Source organism: Xenopus laevis, chromosome 5S, assembly GCF_017654675.1.
Source record: "Xenopus laevis strain J_2021 chromosome 5S, Xenopus_laevis_v10.1, whole genome shotgun sequence".
Classification (NCBI taxonomy): domain Eukaryota; kingdom Metazoa; phylum Chordata; class Amphibia; order Anura; family Pipidae; genus Xenopus; species Xenopus laevis.
This window is the reverse complement of record NC_054380.1, coordinates 138,116,162-138,138,980: the sequence shown is the minus strand read 5'-3', so window position 1 is coordinate 138,138,980 and position 22,819 is coordinate 138,116,162. Positions and strand designations below refer to the sequence as shown.

Genomic DNA, 22,819 nt, shown 5'->3' with positions numbered 1-22,819 from the left:
TTTGCATATGCAAATTAGGGGCGGGGAGGGAAATCCCATAACTTTTTGCCACAAAACAAGGAAGTAAAAAATGTTTTCCCCTTATATGCAAATTAGGATCCGGGTTCGGTATTCGGCCGAATCTTTCAAGAAGGATTCGGGGGTCGAATCCAAAATAGTGGATTCGGTGCATCCCTAATATTCATATAAAAGAGGTGGAAATTTCGTTTTATAAGATTGTTAAATCAGACATCCAAGAGGTATTTAACCAGCTCAGGGTGTAGTAAATGCAATTCCATAATAAAAGGGGATTTTATTACACATCCTCATAGAGGGAATAAGATACCCATTAAAGGTAATGTAATTCAGAACTGGTGGTGTAGGCATTGAAGTGCCCGTGTGAAAACATGAGACCAGTCAAGGTCAGAATACGGGAGGATAAATATTCTATTACCACTTATGACCCTGAGAGAATGAAAACACAGACATTAGTAGGAAAACATATTTATTTGAATAAACATAGTCCAGCTACATTAGGGTGGTTGGTCCTAGAGAAGGCGGATGTTCATCAAAGAGAGGGTGATTATTACTCCAATGTGAAGCAAAATGGATTCATATTATGGGTACACTTGAACCACTGTAGTGCAAATGATGTAGCCACTAATAACACCACTATGTTGAGAACAGATTTGGTGCTCTTGGGGGAATCTTTTACCTATTTGCAAGTATTGGCAGCTGACATGGGGTATTCATTCAAGTGATAGTAACATGATACCTAAAAGAAACGCACCATGCTAAAATCACGTAGAGTTGGTTTTTGGGCAGGAAAAAAAAAGGACATTTGCCCTGGTCCCTTTCAGAGGAAACAAAAATAAAAGCACATACAGGCAAGTCCCAGGGTTATGTACGAGAGAGGGTCTGTAGGCTTGATCTAAATTTGAATTTGTATGTAAGTTGAAACATATACATTTACTTATTAAAGGGATCCTGTCATCGGAAAACATGTTTTTTTTCAAAACACATCAGTTATTAGTGCTACTCCAGCAGAATTCTGCACTGAAATCCATTTCTCAAAGAGCAAACAGATTATTTTAGATTCAATTTTGAAATCTGATATGGGGCTAGACATATTGTCAATTTCCCAGATGCCCCTGGTCATGTGACTTGTGCCTGTACTTTAGGAGAGAAATACTTTCTGGCAGGCTGCTGTTTTTCCTTCTTAATGTAACTGAATGTGTCTCAGTGGGGCATGGGTTTTTACTATTGAGTGTTGTTCTTAGATCTACCAGGCAGCTGTTATCTGATAACCTTCCCATTGTTCTGTTGTTAGGCTGCTGGGGGGAAAGGGAGGGGGTGATATCACTCCAACTTGCAGTACAGCAGTAAAGAGTGATTGAAGTTTATCAGAGCACAAGTCACATGACCTGGGGCAGCTGGGAAATTGACAATATGTCTATTCAAAATTGAATATAAAAAAATCTGTTTGCTCTTTTGAGAAATGGATTTCAGTGCAGAATTCTGCTGGAGCAGCACTATTAACTGATTCATTTTGAATTTTTTTTTTTTTTCCCATGACAGTATCCCTTTAAATGCAACTTAGACAGATGTTTGTCTTAACATAGTATTTCTTTTTACCTTTCTGTGCTCTGTAGTAGACAACACATGCCAAAGGGGAGAGGAGCAAGTGGTTTATTAAAGCTAAATACTAATATAGGCCAAGCAAACCACAGAACATTACTGTAATAGCCTCTGTATGTAAGAATGCCTCTGACAAAGCCCATTAGATTTGGGTGAAACGCGCATCAGGCGCTCTATTTATTTTAAAATTGGTTAGGCAGGGCACCGGAACGGACGAAAATAAGGGGCTGACACCGCTTACTGGGAGGGCATGGTGTGGTGGGTGAAGGGGTTGGTATGGAAGTGGATTTTACAGGCAGTTCCCACTAATTTCGCATAGCAGTACGCAACCTGCAACGACAACTCTCTGCATAGCAGCACGCAACGTGCAACTACAACTCTCTGCATAGCAGCACGCAACATGCAACTACAACTCTCTGCAACCGCCACCTTCTCGTAACTTAAGGCAGCTTTGCCAATTGGGGGGGGGGGCTACGCTGTGGGTGAAGGGGTTGGTTTACAAGGTACTGCTTCAAGTGGAAGCTTCAACGCTCATATCAGAGCAGACATCCGCCAATTGGGAGGGTTGTGCTGTGGGTGAAGGGGTTGGCTGACCAAGGGCTGCACAACGGGGGTTGTTTCAATAGAGACGAAAGCTCTAGGATTTACTAAGCCTGCCTCTCCAACGATTAGCAGCCCCTCTACCCATATTAATATTGTACACATCGGGGTGCTAACTAAGTGAGCGACTTACACAACCCCACCGATTTAGGCCCCACTGACCCTTTGGGTTATGTGCTTTTAAGGGGGGATTTGTGTTGTATAACATTGCATGTAGTCTACTACCACGATTACCCCCATATTTATGACCGAATAGTGTTTAAACAGATTTTTTTGGGGTGACCTCCACTAGTATACATTTACCACTTATCCGTACTACCAGCCCACTACCTCAAGTTAATACGTCTCCCCGGTCCTAACCATGTTTTAATTATCACTGGACTTTTTTATTTTATTTATCAGTAATAAAAGTTAAGTTTTAATGGTGTATAAATACGAGCTTGTGGACATGCTTTGATGGGAGGGTGCAAATACATGGGGCAGTTCTTTCTCTTTCTTGTTTCCGTATGTAAGAATGAGTTGTATGCAGGTCGGGTGTATGTAACTCGAGGACTCCCTGTATTGTATAACAACTGCTAACTATTTTAAGTATAGACATTGGGGATGTCCAACCTTCAGCCCTCTGGAAATTACAACTCCCAGCAGCCCTCTTTTGGGTCTATAAAAATGAGTATGATAAGCAGGTCTGTACCTGAAAAAGTGATTGTTCCCCCAGAGAATGCGGTCTCCGTGCTGCAGCTGTGTTGCTTTAGTGACTGCAGAGCCGTTCACATACGTCCTGTCATCGATGGGAACAAAAAGAGAACATGAAAGGGTTTGGAACCTTCCAAGGAGAGACATAATGCTCATTTAGACATAAGCAATGGCTTTTAATCTCTTTGTACACCCGTGGGTGCAAGCAAAGTGCAACAGCTCTATCAATTAAACCACTGCCATTTTTATACATTTTATAAATTCAGTGGTCTTGCCTACTCCTTCCAATAACTGCAGTTCCAAGACATGTTCGCAGGTACAAAAAGTGACCTTAACAATTTTGTCCCCAAAACTGCAGTACTGTCCTACATTTTAATGCATTCATTTAACTTTAGACTCTGAAGCTGAACTATAACTGCCAGCATGATACAGGCTGATTACTATAATAAATATATATATATATACAGTATATATATATATATATATATATATATATATCTCTATAAGCACATGTGACAAACCTTGATCTTGCCGGAATGTAAAAGTTAATAGAAAGATTCAGAAGAAAATATTTGCAGAGAGGAGAAACGTCAGGTTCTGTGCATGACAAGACTTGTTAGACAGTTGTTGTTATAAGTATAATAAAGTATGACGAGTATGTACATTATATGTCATTAAGGGGTATTCGGTTACAAAGGATTCCTCGTATACAAGAACATGATCCAGATGAAACACTTAAAAGGAAACAGTCAGAGAAAATCTGTATCGTTAAAATATCATGTTACAAAAGCTGACTAGTAATCATCGTGGTATAATGTATCAGTATTGTATTGATCAGTATTGTAGGGTATAACTCCCAACACACACACTCCTCCTAATAAGATTAGTCATTACTTCACTAAAACAATGAATTAAAATGATATCTATCAATATCACCTACCTTCTTTATAAATGCAGCAAATTCCACCACTGCTTCTCTGTAGCTGACAAACCAAGACATTACAGGCAACTGCTGACAAACTTGCTGCCAGTTAATGGGGAACACAAACAGCCCTCCGGTTGCCTCAATCTCATATCTACCTGCATCTAGAGATGCAACAGCAGCACTTTATCCTCAAATACACTGCCTGAAGGTTGTCATGCTGGACATGAGCACCATCTGCTGGTGAGCAGGGACAGTGCACTGTTCTACTGTACTTACCACCTACCTACCACTAAATTATTATTTTTATTCCAATTAAGGGTAGAACTCCAAGATCTGAAGTGCTGCACAAAAACGCAGGCGTCAAGTCGGATGCAACGGAAACGTCGATGGCGTCACAGCGTTCGTCCGACGCGATATGACTGTCGGATGCAGACGCTGCATGCTGCATCTGCATCCGACAGTCTTGTCGCATCGGATGAACGCTGCAACTTCATCCAACATTTCCATCACATCCGACTTGACGCATTAGTTTTTGTTGGATCGCGCCGAAATCGCCCGCGGAGTTCTACCCTTAGATGTACCCTGCACTGAACCAGGTACTACTTTGCAGCCCAAACTCAACCCAATCTGGGAAGGTTTGCTTCAGCCTAACAAATAAAGTGTTAACCCTTTATCTTTATTACACTTTTTTTTCCGAAAACACAGCTGTCAGGTGGGGAGTGGGGTCCGTTCCCATGGGGGTGAATACTCCAGACAAATGCAAAGGTCCCATTTGTAGGCTACAAAGGTGACAAGTCTTAGGGTCAGGCCTCACGAGCAGATTGGGGGAGATTAGTCGCCCCAGTGACAAATGTCCTCTTCTTCGGGGCAACAATCTCCCCGAACTGCCTTCCCCCTGCCCTCCGCCGGCTAAAATGAAAATCACCTGGCGCTTCGTTTTCCGAAGTTGCCTGAGGTTTCCTCGTTCAGGGAGATAGTCGCCCCCGAAGAAGAGGAGATTTGTCACTGGGTGACTAATCTCCTCGAATCTGCTTGTGTGGCCTGACACTAAGACTTGTCACCTTTGCAGCCTACAAAGACGAGAAGCCTGCCCGGTGTGCTTTTTAGTTTGGCCTTTTAATAGATTTGGATCGGCCGGGCAGCAGGGTTCGGCCAAATCTGAATCCTGCCCGAATCCTGAATTCAGTGCATCCCTACTTTTTTTATCTTTTACTTTTTTAAAGATTGGGATCTGACTGTATTTACTTGGCAAGGTTCACTTCCAGTGAGCTAATAAAGCCAGGATTGCTGGGGGGAGGTGGACCCTGCTTACTAAATACTATGGGGCCCTGTGATTTCTGATGGGGGGGCTCTACTCCTTATTATATTTGATAGCATGACCATTAACCCTGTTAACTCAGCATGCTGCTTGGGGATCATCGTTGACCAGTCCCTCTCCTTCTCTAATCATATTAATAATACTGCCAAAACTTGTCGCTTCTTCCTCCGCAATATAGCCAAGATACTCCCGTTTCTTTCACAAACAACGGCCAAAACACTAATTCATGCCCTTATCTTATCCCATTTGGACTATTGCAATCTCCTCCTGACTGGTCTTCCTGACTCCTATCTCTCTCCCCTCCAGTCAATCTGAAACTCTGCTACCAGGATCCTAAAAGGGAACCTGCTCAACCACAACTAAAACAACTAAGAAAACTTTATTAAAACCATTAGCAATTGAGCTCTCTGCACTAGCAGAATTCCGATTTAAAAATCGAAATTTTGGCTCCTAAAGTTATCAGAAGCATATTTTTTGCCACCAACTTGCTGGCTGCTGCTGTCTGAGACGAGTTTCTCAACTGGCAGCAGTGCACCTGTATTTACTAATATTTCAGGTTGAAAAAAAATTGGATCACCCTTTAATATTCAGCGTTTATTAATAAAAAATCTAAATAATTGAGTCACACAACTTTATCGAGTTACCACTCGAAAACTAAAATGTATCAAGTTTTCAAGCACAAACCAGCGTCAAACACCACAAAACCCGTGAAGGTTGAAAACATCTTCAGATGGTTAAAGGAACAGCTGCCATTGACCTATACATGAGTTAAACAGGGTTTACATGGAGTATTTTTGGATACAGATTTTTAGCAACTTTACAGAATTATAAATCTTGAAAGATTTGAGTTTTTTCACTAAAAAAAACTCGACTAGAAAAAAATCATAACTGCCCAAATCTATTACCTGGTGTTTTTCATTGGTGTCAGTATAACCTGCACTTCAGGAGAGATGTCTATGATGCAGTGTTCGGGCAGAATTCCCAAGCCACACAGCTGGATGTCCTGCGAGTCATGGGACCCGATTAATGTGTGATCCTGTGGGGAATCACATTACATTGTTAGTAAGGGTTCCACAAGCAAGAGCAAGACATACAGACAGTCAACAGAATGTTATGGGTCTTAATTTGTCCATATCATCACCCAACCCAATACACAGATGTAAACTTCATAGGAGAAACAGACCTGAGAGGAGCACAAATCTCTGCTTGGTGCCTTTCAAAGTGACTTGATAATTATGGGTAGAACAGAAGACATATCAATGAAATTTTGGATTCAACCTCTTTTGGTCCCTTTCTCTTAGTCCAACTTCCAATACTAATAGTAAAAGTTTTGAACAGTGTATTGAATGACTGGGGGGGCGTGATGTCCAAAAAGCTCCCCAAAAAGGGCCCACAGGCTTGACTTCTGTGGAACGGATATGACATGACCACGGATCTTTACATTGTACCTCAGCAAGTAAGCAGAGATTTATGGCTAGGAAATCACCTGGGAGATCCCTTCATGCTGTGTCAACCAGTGAGCAGAGAATTATGGGTAGGAGCATATATCACAGAGTAGAGATCCCTAGTACTTCCTGTGTTGCTAAGTGAGCAGAGAATTATGGGTAGGAGCAGATATGACAAAGTAGAGGTCCCTAGTACTTCCTGTGTTGCTAAGTGAGCAGAGAATTATGGGTAGGAGCAGATATGACAAAGTAGAGGTCCCAAGTACTTCCTGTGTTGCTAAGTGAGCAGAGAATTATGGGTAGGAGCAGATAAGACAAAGTAGAGATCCCTAGTACTTCCTGTGTTGCTAAGTGAGCAGAGAATTATGGGTAGGAGCAGATATGACAAAGAAGAGGTCCCTAGTACTTCCTGTGTTTCTAAGTGAGCAGAGAATTGTGGGTAGGAGCAGATATGACAAAGAAGAGGTCCCTAGTACTTCCTGTGTTTCTAAGTGAGCAGAGAATTGTGGGTAGGAGCAGATATGATAGAGTAGTGATCCCTAGTACTTCCTGTGTGAACAAAAAATAATGGGTGGGAGCAGATATGAAAGGGGAACAGATCCCTACCTGATGTGTACTATGTCTTACGGGTTAAAATTGACCTAAAAAGAGCACAAATGCCTAATGCTGTGTTCCCAAGTGAGCAGAAAATTGAGCAGAATCAAACAAGACAGAAGAGAGATCACTACTTACTAAGATCCCTACTTGCGACCCTGTGAGTAGGTTGCCACCTGCCCGGTAAATATGATGCTTGATGATAATGTTATTAATAGGAAAAAATGGCAAAATATAGGAAGGCCTGTAGGCAACCCTATCTGTGAGACATACAGTACGTTGTCACACCCCCACACTAACAAGGTACATAAGGCACCACCACTCATTTAGAGGCACCATTATGCTGCTTTTTAGGTTAGTTACGTATCACACGCTACAGCTACAGTTGCCACATATTCTGCAAAAAGAAAACAGTCCTTCTTATATCTTTACGTTGCATCAAGCATTATATTGACCTGTCAGACAACTTTAAGTAGAGCAGATTTGCTGGCTCCAGTCGGCTGTTAGTAATGTATGGTACGGTGCAGTTAGTAGTACTGGTGAATGCTTATGGTTAATATTATAATACACGGTATAGAAGACAGGCAGGCCTTGATTAGCTGTTTGGGACATCCCATTCTGAGAGCCTGCCTGTTAACTTCCAGAGAGATTTCCCCCCTGCCAGGCTCTGTGTGGCACGATCATGAAGTGAGTGTCAGCCGCATTCATCCTTGGCGTCCCTCCATTCACCCACACAAAGTCCTTCTGTTACCCACACACAGCTCATTGATAAGAACAGAGGAACTGCTTGTTGTGCATGAGGGGTTGATTACTCAGCTCATATGAAAGTAACAGACTATCACACCCCAGAGCTGCCACCCCATCCCTGTGTCCCTGACAAAGCAAAAAAATGAATGCCCTGGGCACGATAAAAATAGACACATCCTTAGCCAATTTGTGCTTGCTCTATGGGAATGCAGCTAGTTAGGCGTGTGAGGAATTCCCCAAGGCTGAAGACTGAATTTCACTTCAGGTGAAAGAATAAATAATATATATATATATATATATATATATATATATAGTTATTGTGCATCTCTTCCCCATTGTAACCAATCCCAACAGCCTAATAACTTAGCTAATAACTAATTTCCTAATAACTTAGCCTTAGAATTCCCTTTATCAGATTAGTCGCTCTTCTTGGTACTCTCCTTACTTCACTTATGGAGGCCATAGACATAGATATTCACTCGTTTGGCAATGTTGCCAAACGAGCGGATCTCTCCCCGATATGCCCACATTGAAGTGAGCGATATCGGGATATCCGATATGGGCGGATCACAGGACTTTTTAACCTGCCCGATCAAGGTCCGGCCGACTTTCGGCAATATATAGATCGGGAAAGCCCGTCGGATGGCCCCATATGCGGGCCAATAAGCTGCTGACTCGGTCTGTCTGCAGCTTTTATTGGCCCGTGTATGGGGGCCTTTACATGGGCGCTGCTACCATGAGGCAAGTTGAGAAACCTGTCTGTCAGCGACTCACAGCATGTTTGTAACTAGACAAAAAATGTTAGGTTGAGGTAGTAACACATAAATAAGTAACTACTTTATAAAAACTGAAGAAAACAATAAAGACTATTTGTGAAAAAGATTTCTTAGACATCCACAACAGCTTGGTGGATTGAATTTTTTTGTATTGTAGCGGCAGTTCTCCTGAGAGACACATGATTAAAGTGTAACTAAAGGCAAAACCAAAGGGGTGCCTATTTGTTAACCACACCCAAGTGATTCTAATCGCTAGCCTGTTAGCTTGGGCCAGACATGCTCTTATTCAAAAACAGGAAATGCCTGGGAAAGTGGAAGAATATGGCAGCATGATGTAGCAAAAACTACAATGAAGGACTAGAATCACTGGAGGGGTGCCTTTAACTAGGTTGTTTATAAATAAATATATTTTTCTGAATTTATAAATAAACATGCAGGCATGGGACCTGTTAGAATGCTCAGGACCTGGGGTTTTCTGGATAAGGGGTCCGTCCGTAATTTGGATGGCCATACCTAAAGTACACTTAAAAATTATTTTAACATTAGTTAAACCCAATAGGATTGTTTTTCCTGCAACAAGGATTAATTATATATTTTCTGGGATCAAGTACAAGCTACTGCTTTATCATTACAGCGAAAAATTAAATCATTTTTGAATTAATGGATTAAAATGGATTCTATGGGAGAGAAAACGTCTTTCCGGATAATCTGCATTTTTAATATTTATAATATGGATATTGTGCTCGTGTTTATATTCCAACCACAAAAAATGGTCACTTATCTGACTTTTTTTTTGGTATTTTTTGATGCAAGGAGAGGCAAACATCAGTACTAGTGCTAACACAGAAGCTGCCCATGACAATCTCACCTTAAGGTAGTACACCAGGAGCTCGTTGAGTGCGGGATCTGCATTTAAATTGACTAAGAAACACTTATTATCTCCCACTTTGATCCCGGAAGACTGAAGTGAAATCCCAAGGCGTTCCAGTTGCTTCTGGCGCTCCTGAGGAGAGGCATTAAAAACAAAAATTGCAAACTGTATGGGGTTTTCTTGCCAAGATAAATAATTCTAAACAAAATTAATCAGTATCAGTTTCATTTAGGCATCAGCAATACTTTCGCTGCTTATACCTGGGAGGTGGAGCTGCAAGGTTTCAGCATGAGGAATAGGGCAAATTTTGCACTGGGGCCTGCTGTTCTTATGCCACTGCCCATTAATACTTTCTCAAGGTGCAAAATACTTTTAAGCCTCCCCAAAATATGAACAGATGCTTAGCAGGCTTTCAAACACACACCTGTAGGACTCCATAGGACAGTAAGAAACCCATATACAAACCTGGGCAATATCCTCTGTCATTCTGAGCTTTTCTTCCCAAGTGACAGTCATCTCTTGGATCAGTTTCTCAGATTCCTGCAGACGTTCTTGTAAGTCTGGGGCCTTCATAGACTGAAAAGGAAAAATGCAGATATCTTCGTTATGAATATTTACAGAGCAACATATCATTGTGTAGGGACCAGAATTTGCTTTAGTTGGAATAGTTTTATCCCTCTTTCAAAACTGCCAGCAGAGTCAGTGACACCGTTCTAGAGGCTTGGCCAACAAAGCAAGAGGGAAATAATTATGAACTCAACATCACTTAATATTTCTATTTGCTATAAATATATAAAAAAAAATAATTATGATTTCTTAAACATTTTTCAGAGAATAGGAACTTTTCTCATGGTTAGTGGTTGGCTAAAGCCATTTATTGTCAAGCAACTGTGTTTACTCTTTTTAAATCATAATCCCTACACAAACTACCCAAATGACCCTGATCAAAAGTTTACATATCCCAGTTCTTAATACCTTGTATTGCCCCTTTAACTTCAATGACAGCTTGAAGTTTTTTGTGGCAGTTGTGGATGAGGCTCTTTATCTTCTCAGACGGTAAAGCTGCCCATTCTTCTTGGCAAAAAGCCTCCAGTTCCCGTACATTTCTGGGCAGTCTTGCATGGCTCAATAATATTGAGGTCAGAAGACTGAGATGGCCACTCCAGAACCTTCAATTTATTTTGCTATAGCCAATGACAGGTCGACTTGGCCTTGTGTTTTGGATCATTGTCATGTTGGAATGTCCAAGTACGTCCCATGCGCAGCTTCCCGGGCTGATGAGTGCAAATTTTCCTCCAGTATTTTTTGTATTTCACTTGAAGTTATTTGTGGGTTTTTCCTTGCATCCCAACAATTTTTCTGGCAGTTGTGGCTGAAATTTTAGTTGGTCTACCTGACCATGGTTTGGTTTCAACAGAACCCCTAATTTTCCACTTCTTAATTAGAGTTTGAACACTGCATTCTCAATACCTTTGATATTTTTTTATATCCCTTTCCTGTTTTATAGAGTTCAACTACCCGCAGATCCTTTGACAATTCTTTTGCTTTCCCCATGACTTAGAATCCAAAAAACATCAGTGCAGCACTGGATGAAAGAGGCAAGGGTCTGTCAGGAGTCCAGAAAGTCATTGACCTTTTATACACAGCCACTAATTACAAGCAAACAGATCACAGGTGAAGAAACAGGTGAAGATGGTTACCTTTAATAGCCATTCTAACCCTTTTGTGTCAAGTTGTGAGCAGGTTATCAGGCCAAATCACCAGGGTATGTAAACTTTTGATCAGGGTCATTTGGGTAGTTTGTGTAGTGATTATGATTTAAAAAGAGTAAACACAATTGTATAGAGAGAGAGAGAGAGAGAGAGAGAGAGAGAGAGAGAGAGAGAGAGAGAGAGAGAGAGAGAGAGAGAGAGAGAGAAAGAAATAAAGAAAGTAATGGATGCCAGCACTACTTGTATAGTAGGTATATTGTGCCGTCACTACTCGTAAAATAGGTATATCGTGCCGTCACTACTCGTATAGTAAGTATATCGTGCCTGGGTGCAATAGCCAGAAAATATGCTACAATGTAGACAGAGGATCTCACTCACAGGACTTTATGCAAAAATTCTGGTTTCTTTTGTAGCAAAAAGCTTTATCAAATGCTAAGAGTGCTAGCGAAACGTTAGCTTTTTGCTCCAATAAATACCATAATTTTTGCATTAAGTCCTGTGAGTGCGATCCTCTGTCTCCATTATATATACAGTATATATTCGGTCCAGTCTGGACCTTTCTCAAGACATACATACATATATATATATATATATATATATATATATATATATATATATATATATATATATATATATATATATACACACAGTATTGTACATAGAATGTGTCATATACAGTGTTTATAACTAAATAACTTAGGAGATTCATATTTGTCCTTGTAACCAGATAGTGAAGGGTGGACACATAACACATGTAAACACTGACTGAGGTAAAGTGGTACCAGCTCATTAGAGCTCACAATCTAAAAGTTTGCACCTTAAAGATGTAAAAATACAGCCTTTATAGGTTTGCAGCTGCAAAATGCAATGGGTATTAAATGGGAGGTTCACCATTAAGTTAACTTTTAGTATGTTATAGCATGGCTAATGCTAACCAACTTTTCAACTGGCCTTCATTTTTTCTTTTTTAATAGTATTTGAATTATTTGCCTTCTTCTTCAGACTCTATGACACTCCAGGAAAACCATAAACGTGACACAGAGGTGCGAAATTGTGTTAGCTTTATAAAACCACTTAAAGGGGAACTATTGCAAACATTTTAATTTAATATGCACTTAATTATACTGAAATAAGCTGAAATAAACTTTCTAAATACAATCAATGAAATATTCTGTACCGTTTCTGAAATAATCAAGTTTATCTTCACTATCCCTCTCTCAGCATCTGTTTCTCTTCATTCTGTCTTCATGCAACAGTTGGGTGTCAGATATTCACTGACAGTTAGATCCAATATATCTTATAGGGGGGCTCCTTTTGCCTAGAAGATGTATTAGAGCTCACCCTATTAAACTCACCAGACATCATGTCTCTCTACATGCAGGATTTGTGCAAAAGGCAGTTATTTTGTTAGATTTTGTTTGTACTGGAATCAGTTATTTGAGTGAGCTCTAATACATCTGCTAGGAAAGGAGCCCCCCCTATAAGATATATTGGATGTAACTGTCACTGAATATCTGACACCCAACTGCTGCATAAAGAGAGAATGAAGAGAAACAGATGCTTTAAGAAACGTTGCAGAATATTTAATTGCTTGTATTTAGAAAGTTTCTTATTTCAGTATGCTATATTAAATTTTCCTTTCCGCAATAGTTCCCCTTTAATTGCTGGATTATCACTAAATCTGTATGGGTGAAAATCCAATAAATTTGATAACGTCTTAATATGGCAACTGTTCAAAATAAGTTTATTTAATGTATTTCAAGGGGAAAAAAGATTTCTTAAAGAGACATTTTTAATACGTATCGAATTTCAGAGTTTTGCCGACTGGGAATACATTTGCGAGACCGCAGCTAAAATTCACTGGGAAAAATTTGCTGCGTCGAAAAAATGTGGTTGAACGTCAGAAGAGTCGCGCACATAAACAGTCGCGCGTCAAAATTATTCGGACGCTCATTGACTTTAATGCATTCGGACAAAATAGGCGCACGTTTAAATAATTGTCGCAGCTGTCTAAATTGACGCGCATTAAAATAATTTTGACCGTGATGTTTTTGTGTAATTTCTGACTTGTTATATGCAAAATACTTTCAATAAACTTGAATTTAAAAAAAAAAAAATAAAAAAAATAATTTTGACGCCCATTGACTTCAATTCGTTTCGCAAATTTTTTGGGACAAATTTGCCCATCACTAATTCTTAACAAGGACTCTAAATGAGATTTGCTGTTAGATCACTAGGTGGCGGTGTTTCTTTACAGTTCTTCACTCTTAGGCGAAAGACAAAGCCAAAAGGCTGTCATGTTTGAATAAACTTCAAATTGGCATTAACAGTTAAGTGCTACGGCTCCGTCATGCAATGTTAATTCTCTCAGCAGCATACCTCCCAACTGTCCCTTTTTTGGAGGGACAGTCCCTCTTTTGACAGCTCAACCCGCAGTCCCTCATTTGTACTGGAAAGTCCCTATTTTCTCTGCACTGAACAGCCAGAAAAAGAAACAAAGTTTCTCAATTAATTGGCTTTTAGTAGAGAGCCCAGAACAGCTAACAGGTGCAAATAAGATACTTTGTAACAATTTTGAGACACAAAAACACTGTTTAGATAAGGAGAAATATTTTCAAACTTTCATAACCTGCCAAATTTTGTAAAACAAACTTGCTAATTAGGGGGTGTGACCACAGAAAGGGGTGTGGTCAAAAAAATTGCTGCGCTACGTGCGGGAAAAATTTTTTGTCCCTCTTTTTACTTACAAAATGTTGGGAGGTGTGCAGCAGGGCTCAGGAGTGTATACCAGGCAGCATATGCTCGTTCCTCCTGCCAAAATTTAGCAGGAATGCAGCAGGGTGGGTCAGTGTGACTGTACATTCCCAGTGACAGGAGTTCTCTTAGAAGAACAAAAAATGCTCTGTATGAGCGTGAAACAGCCCTGCAGTCATTAGCAGCCTAAACAAAGGGGTAAGAATTGATATTATTAAATGCTGGGGTTATGAAAGCATCAGGGGTGGTCTATTTAAATTTTAAAAAAAAGAAACACAAGTTAAATATACTTGTTTTTCTCTGCTACCTATTAAAGCTGTATATCAATGCAGAATTCCTAGTGCACAGTGGGTACATGAAGAACAGATCTTAGACAATCCACTAGAGGGAGCCACCAGCAGACGCCTCAAACAGAAGCACAGAAGTACTGCAAATATCCTCAGGCACCACGGCGCACATATGGTGGTCATGCCCAAGAGTGACAAGGTTTTGGACTCGGGTGTACAATATGATTTTCTCTATGTTGCAACTTAACCTAGTAAATGTTGGGGAAACAGAACCGACTGCTACTGGAGCCTATGGATTTCGTCTGGCCAACAATGCCTAGTATTCCGGATCCGGGGAACTTGCACCAAGAACATGTTAAGCCTTCAGTAAAGATCCCGTCTGAAGCCCTCTTGGGAATTCCCCCTAAAACAGTTCCTAAATTGAATTTAAAACTATTAAATCATATTTTCCTTGCCGCTAGGCAAACCATCGCTAAATCGTGGAAATCTTCTAACATTAATTTGGCAATGTTTAAAAGCAAACTAGACTGTCTGGCCTGGCCTCTGAAAATCTTCCAAAGATAATGAATGGCAGCCTTGGATTTCGTATAGGTTTAGCTGCTCCCTCCCTCTTAGTATAACAACTATAAACTTTATAAACTCCTATTCCACTAAATTGGAAACATTGTATAAATAATTCCATACCTACCATTAACGAGACATAAAATGCGAAGTTAATTACGGTTTTCTGTTCCTTTAGGTTCTATTTCGTTTTCTTTCTTTTTTTTCTTTTGTGGGTTTTTCTTCCTCTATTTTCTCAAGATACCTAGGGGCACATTTACTATTGGTCAAATATCGAGGGTTAATTAACCCTCGATATTCGACCCTCGAAGTTAAATCCTTCGACTTCAAATATCGAAGACGAAGGATTTAGCGCAATTCCTTAGATCGAACGATCGGAGGAAAAATCGTTTGACCGAACGATTAAATCCTTCGAATCGAACGATTCGAAGGATTTTAATCCATCGATCGAACGTTTTTCCTTCAATCCCAAATTGCCTAGAAAGCCTATGGGGAAGGTCCCCATAGGCTTTCTAGGCAATTTGGGATTGAAGGAACATTGGTGCACGGTAGGTTTTAGGTGGTGAAGTAGGTGGTTGAAGTTTTTTTTAAAGAGACAGTACTTAGACTATCGAATAGTCGAACGATTTTTAGTTCGAATCGTGCGATTCGAAGTCGAAGGTCGAAGTAGCCAATTCGATGGTCGAATTAGCCAAAAAAAACATTCGAAATTCGAAGTTTTTTTTTATTCTATTCCTTCACTCGAACAAAGTAAATGGGCCCCTAGTGTTAATAATTTCACGTGCATTTTATATGGTTAATTCTGGTTTCAATAACAAACAATGGTGAGCCTAATTACCAAATTGTTTGCAATCCACATGGAACTGTTTCCAAAGCTCACAGGAAACCTTAACCGATTACCCAGTCGGTTTACTCTCTATTGGGTCATACTTTCTTTGAAAATATTGTGTAACCAAGTACAAAACAATCAACTCAAGTATGGTTATATTGTATAATTGTGTATTTTTCCTAAAATATTGTATAACTATTAACAATGCAATAACTCAAACAATGTCATTTTTTATGAAAGTTTATATTTTTGAAAATTTTCATAAATAGAAATATTTAAAAAAAGTGCAAATATTTATCCAAGTGAAAGTCAATGGCAGTTTAAATTTGTCAGCATTCTCCCAGGGGAAATATTCATAACAGCACAGGGACATGGCTAGTACCCACTCAACCATTTACTGTATGTCATAGGAATAAATTCGGTTTCCATACAATAATGATGCTTCTCACCTTAGCTTGGGTAAGCTGCGCCCTCAGTTTCTCCACCTCCTCTCTTAACTCGCGGGTTATTCGGGCGTTGGGGTCCTCATTGACAACAGCATGGTTGACTATGTTCTTGGCTCGGTCGGCATACCTTAGGGTGGAGAGTGTCTCATCGTAGTTATCAGCAGCGGGGCTAACTGTGGCTACCATAGCCGTTTTACTGTTCCCTCCTAGGCTGTCCTGCAAGAGTAATGGAATATGGGTTAACAAACCAGGTAACAATATAAAGCAGATCCCAGAATTTATTATATTTCCTCTGAATGAAAATTGTGTGAAGCTACCATTTTGTTTAACGTTTTAAAGGGGAAGGAAAGATCCCCTCTCTCAACCATACCACTCACACTTGTCATAAATGGAAAGCAGCGCAGTGGGGTTGGCGAATTCTATGACTGACTCTAATCACCAACCAAAAGCTGTTGCAGTTGAAGCCAGGACCTACTTCTACTGTACATGATTCTTTTTGGCAAGAGGAAGGAAACAAATAAGCCAGACATGTTGGCTGCCAACCCAGCTTTAATGAATGACTGTATAATTGTACCCAAGGCTGGGACCCCTGCCAATACTTCAGAATACCCAGGTGGGGCCAGCTCCCCCCTTTGGGGATTACCAGGGCCGCCATTAGAAATCACTGGGACTTCGGCGGCTCGGGACTTCGGCAGCTCGGGACTTCGGCGGCTCGGGACTTCAGCTGCTTGTGACTTCGGCAGTGTCGGACTGGCCCACCGGGATACCAGGAAAACTCCCAGTGGGCAAAGGTGTCAGGGGGCCCTCCTGCTTCTAAACATTTGGCCTATTTCATGGTTTTTGCCTATTTCTATGAGAATAAAGAGGCTAAATAAATGGAATAATAGATTATAGTATGTAAAGAAAAGAGAATAGGAGAATAAAGGTTGAGTGAGGAGAGGAAGAAAATAATAATTAGAGTGGGCTCCTGGTCTAAAGGTTTTTGGGTGGGCCCATGGTCTAAGGGTTTTTGGTGGGCCCCTGGTGTCCCAGTCCGACACTGGACTTCGGGAATTCGGCTCTTTGGGAATTCGGCTCTTCGGGACTTCGGCTCTTCGGGACTTCGGCTCTTCGGGACTTCGGCTCTTCGGGACTTCGGCTCTTCGGGACTTCGTCTCTTCGGGACTTAGGCTCTTCGGGACTTAGGCTCTTCGGGACTTAGGCTCTTCGGGACTTAGGCTTTTCAGGACTTCGGCTCTTTAGGACTTCAGGACTTCGGTTCTTTGGAAGATGCAGCACGACTTCGGAGCTTTTAGGGGGGGGCCAGGCTATTTCGAAAAGTGCAGCACAGACAGGTCCGGACCCGGTACAGCAGTACCCCCTGTGCCCCCCTGATGGCGGCCCTGGGGATTACTGTCATATTTTGATGACTTTTATATCAGGTCTATTCAGTTTCTATACTTACTTTCAGCAGCCATGTTAGCACGGAGTCCCGATATGGAACAAACTTGTTCTTATTCTTGGTTGACGCTTGGTCGGCCAGGGCTGAGATAACCAGGCCTAGGGTGGTGAGGGACCTGAAAGTACAAACATGTATCTAGCAAGGATAATTCAATGCATTAACCTTCAAAGCATGAGCAAAGCCCTGATACCTCACTTCAGGCACATCAGGCTTTTAATAAATAATGCGACAGGTGCAGGGGAGACTCACTTGTTAATATTACTCCCTTCCTTTAAACGTTCCCCGGCTGCTCCAGTCTTTGTGGCTCTTTCACTTCCGGCCAAATCTACTAAGCTCAGCTTGCTCACCTTCTCCCCTGAGGTCTGGAAAAAATAATCAATATATCAGTCGTACACAGGTCAACTTTAAAACATTCAGAACTTTATAGTCATTTATTATAACAGCTTAATGTCGGTTTCTTAGAAAAAAGGGGAATGAAAATAACATCCTAATAATAAAAGGCTACCATGGAGATGACTGGAAAGCCACTTGGTGATTTTCCCTGAGTTGGGACATTTTTGAAAATTAGCGCCAGTCTGGAAAACAAATTTAGCGATTTAATTCACCAATTCTAACTGGCTCAGAATTCAGCTTTCATTGTACTTTTAAGAAATTCCAGGTGGGTTGAACAGGGAGTAGGAAAAGCAGGGCACAGTTCAAAAATGTAGACAAAAAGACATGTTAGAAATAAAAGGGTAAATTTGTGACTCTAAACTTTTTTATAAAGAACCTCACTTAATTCATAATACTCCCTACAGCCAAAAGCCCTGTTGGCTCACTTCAAATTATACTATTGGCTACAGGTTGGTCTAGCCCTGAGAATTCTAATGCTCTTATTGGCTACAGGTTGGCTTTGACCGGCGAAAGTTCTAATCCTCTTAAAGGAAAAGTAACACAAAAAATGAATGTGCTTTAAAGGAAAGACAATATAATGTACTGTTTCTCTGAGCTGGCAAAACTGGTGTGTTTGCTTCAGCAAAAACAATTACAGTTGATATAAATAAGCTGCTGTGTAGCCATGGGGCAGCCATTCAAGCACAGGATACACAGTAGATAACAGATAAGTACTACTATAGTTTATATAAACAAGCTGCTGTGTAGCCATGGGGGCAGCCATTCAAGTACAGGATACACAGTAGATAACAGATAAGTACTACTATAGTTTATATAAACAAGCTGCTGTGTAGCCATGGGGCAGCCATTCAAGCACAGGATACACAGTAGATAACAGATAAGTACTACTATAGTTTATATAAACAAGCTGCTGTGTAGCCATGGGGGCAGCCATTCAAGCACAGGATACACAGTAGATAACAGATAAATACTACTATAGTTTATATAAACAAGCTGCTGTGTAGCCATGGGGGCAGCCATTCAAGCACAGGATACACAGTAGATAACAGATAAGTACTACTATAGTTTATATAAACAAGCTGCTGTGTAGCCATGGGGGCAGCCATTCAAGCACAGGATACACAGTAGATAACAGATAAGTACTACTATAGTTTATATAAACAAGCTGCTGTGTAGCCATGGGGGCAGCCATTCAAGCACAGGACTGAAGAATCCCATTGTAACAAACCCGGGACTATTGTCAAAATTGGGACTGTTTCGCAAAAGACGGGACAGTCGGGGGGTATGGACTATTTATGTGATATAGGTTATATTTGCTTTCACGGATTCCATTGTTCAGTGCAACACATTCAAATAGATGGGGAGTTACGGAGGTGGGGAGAGTACCAAGGAGATGTGCCAATTGGAGGGCCACGTTATTAGGAAAAATAAACAAATAATGACAATAGATGGATTCAAGCCGTTGACAAAACACAGCTTTCTATTTATTGTGCAAATTCCTTTGAACTGCGCTGTGTTGTTTGTGTGTTGTTGTTTCTGTTGCATAAGTCACTAGTAGTGGTTTAAATGGCAACACAACAAGCACTTGGGTAAGAAACAACGCACAAGGTACACACACAGAGTGGTGACATAAAGTACAGAAAACATGGACACACTTGGAATGTGAGATCATCAAAGGTGGTTCAGGCCTTTAGCAAAACACAGACAAAAACAAACTGCTTATTATTATATTTACACGCTGCTTGAGGAACTGTGATGTTTTTGTTTTATGCTTTGTATTTCTTTGGTGAATGTGCATCATCTGGTTTTAGTACTACCACTTCCTCCAACCTGCGGCAAAGCTGAAATATCTGCGTAATACCAGGGACAGGAGACATGGAGTAACATATGTTTTCTGCTGTTCTCTCCACCCATCAGCAGGACAACAGTAGGGGGCATTCCTCTTACACATTTATGATATCGGGAGTGTTAAATTGCTAATAATTATGAAACAAAAAGGAAAACAATAGATAATTAGTGATGGGCGAATTTTTTTTTTACACCTGCGAGTTTTTTGTCGAAATGTATCAAAATAAATATGAGGTGCAACCAGGGCCGGAACTAGGGGTAGGCAGAGTAGGCACGTGCCTAGGGCGCAAAGCTTGAGGGGCGCCAGGCATGTACCTTTCACTGCTGCCTACCCCAGTCTGGTCTGCAGTTCCTCTCGTTGTGCTCATTTGTGCACGCTTACGTGAGGGCTGACTGACGTATCCGGTAAGTGCGCATGCGTACGCTCAGGTTCGATTGTGCATTTGTGGGCTCAGGTTCCAGTGCGCATGCGTGTGCTCAGGTTCCAGTGCGCATTTGTGTGCTCAGGTTTCAGTGCGCATGTGTGTGCTCAGGTTCCAGTGCGCATGCATATGCTCAGGTTCGTTGTGCTCATTTGTGCGCATGCACGCTTACGTGAGGGCTGACGTATCCGGTAAGTACGCATGCGCGCGCTCAGGTTCGAGTGTGCATTTGTGGGCTCAAGTTCCAGTGCGCATGCGTGTGCTCAGGTTCGAGTGCGCATTTGTGTGCTCAGGTTCCAGTGCGCATTTGTGTGCTCAGGTTCCAGTGCGCATGCATGTGCTCAGGTTCCAGTGCGCATGCGCGTGCTCAGGTTCCAGTGCGCATGCGTGTGCTCAGGTTCCAGTGCGCATGCATGTGCTCAGGTTCCAGTGCGCATGCGTGTGGCGTAGGGGCCGATGTAGACAGTGGGGTTGCCTGGGGCGCTGGTTCGGCCCTGCCCTGCGTGCAACAATTTTTATGTGCTCAACTTTTTTTGCACGTGCGACTTTTTTGTCCAAATGTATTAAAGTCAATGGGCATCAAAATAAATATGACGCGAAACAATTTTTATGCGGGCAACAATTTTTACATGTGACACTTTTTTGTCCAAATGTGTTAAAGTCAATGGGCGTCAAAATAAATATGACGCGCAACAATTTTTTACCCGTTCAACTTTTTTGTCCAAATGCATCAACGTCAATGAGCGTCAAAGTTATTTTGACTCAAAACTATTTTTACACAAGTAACTTTTTTGTCGCAGCAAATTTTTTTTTGTGCAAATTTTCGCTGCAGTTTTGCACAACAATTTGCAGGTGGTGAAATGAGGAAATTTGCCGCAAATCCTTGCCTGGATAGATAATGTAAATTGCAAAAGTGCCAAGAAGAGCATCCAACAATCCAGCAGATGGATTCACAGTCCAGTTGGCCAAGTGATCAGAGGAAAACAGAGTATGATGATTCCAGTTGATACCCAAGGTGGGCAAGGACACCTCCTACGTGGGGCAGAAACGTGTGCCGACAGTGACCTCTGTGTTGTGTAAATAATACAATTTCCTATGAAATGTTATTTTGGGAAAGTCTAATGGGCCTCATGTGCAATGTTAGTGTAGAGGGAGGCATGGGCTACTGTGGCCAGGATGGAATTGGGGTGTAGACATTCACAGTTGTGTGGTTTATAAAGGAATGTATTAATCAGAGAAGGATTAGGAATAATAATGTAATCCAGCAGGTGGTGCAGAACAGCTGTTTGCTACACTTACAATGGTTTTGCATTTATCCAGACTCAAGCAGTTGCAGCATTTGGTTAGGGCACCTTTAGCTCATCACAAGGTTACAAATAACTTTAACTACATTCCTGTATCAACTGTAGTTTCAAGGCTATTAAAGATAATACAAAAATGGCAAGAAAATGGATTATGGGAGACCCACATCTCATCCAAATTGGCCTTCGTCACCCCAGCCACTATTCAGCCCTCCCCAAGGAGGCCATCCCTAAAGTTTGGGATCCATTACAGCTTGGTTCTTTTTAGGCTGGTCAAGTACATATAAAAATATGGCATTAATATGTTTCAGGCGTGTGCAACATTCAGCTTTTGAGCAGTTTTAAGGGGGGTTGAAATAAGGGTGAATGCCTCTGGTTCCACACATCATGGGGTTGCACAGAGCAGCAGCTGAAGGTATGAAGGAAGGGAGGTATGAAGGTTACTAAGGGGCTCCAGTAACACTAGATATCAGTTTTTGATGTTTAAAGGGATACTGTCACATCAGTTAATAGTGCTGCACCAGCAGAATTCTGCACTGAAATCCATTTCTCAAAATAGCAAACTGATTTTTTTAGATTTAATTTTGAAATCTGACATGGGGCTAGACATATTGTCAGTTTCCCAGCTGCCCCAGTCATGTGACTTGTGCTCTATCAGTCACTCTTTACTGCTGTCCTGCAAGTTGGAGTGATATCACCCCCCTCCTTTTCCCCCCAGCAGCCTAACAACAGAACAATGGGAAGGTAACCAGATAGCAGCTCCCTAACACAAGATAATAGCTGCCTGGTAGATCTAAGAACAACACTCAATAGTAAAATCCAGGTCCCACTGAGACACATTCAGTTACATTGAGTAGGAGAAACAACAGCCTGCCAGAAAGCAGTTCCATCCTAAAGTGCTGGCTCTTTCTGAAATCACATGACCAGGCAAAATGACCTGAGATGCACCTACACACCAATATTACAACTAAATACACTTGCTGGTTCAGGAATGAAATTTTATATTGTAGAGTGAATTATTTGCAGTGTAAACAGTGTCATTTAGAAATAAAAACTACACCATAAAAATCATGACGGAATCCCTTTAAGTACAACTCCCAGCACCCTCAAACGGCTGAGGCTCTCCATATCTCAGGATCAGTTTCATATGGAGACGTTGATAATATTCCTGGTGCCCCACTCATGCCGATTTGTTTTATTCATCGTGGTAAAGTGCTATGAGTCCCATAGGAAGAAAGG

General features: G+C 41.1%; 1 protein-coding gene across 1 annotated transcript in view; it reads right to left on the bottom strand.

The window, feature by feature from the left end:
• The window catches only part of LOC108718298 (kinesin-like protein KIF13B), a 123,624-nt gene that overhangs the window by 58,453 nt on the left and 42,352 nt on the right, over nt 1-22,819 (bottom strand). Inside the window, exons 9-15 of the mRNA XM_018266021.2 lie at nt 17,866-17,978; nt 17,620-17,731; nt 16,179-16,391; nt 10,052-10,162; nt 9,584-9,718; nt 6,059-6,189; nt 2,909-2,995 (exon numbers count right to left, since the gene is read on the bottom strand). Of these exons, the coding sequence (XP_018121510.1) occupies nt 2,909-2,995; nt 6,059-6,189; nt 9,584-9,718; nt 10,052-10,162; nt 16,179-16,391; nt 17,620-17,731; nt 17,866-17,978 (902 nt within the window). The remainder of the gene's footprint in view (nt 1-2,908; nt 2,996-6,058; nt 6,190-9,583; nt 9,719-10,051; nt 10,163-16,178; nt 16,392-17,619; nt 17,732-17,865; nt 17,979-22,819) is intronic.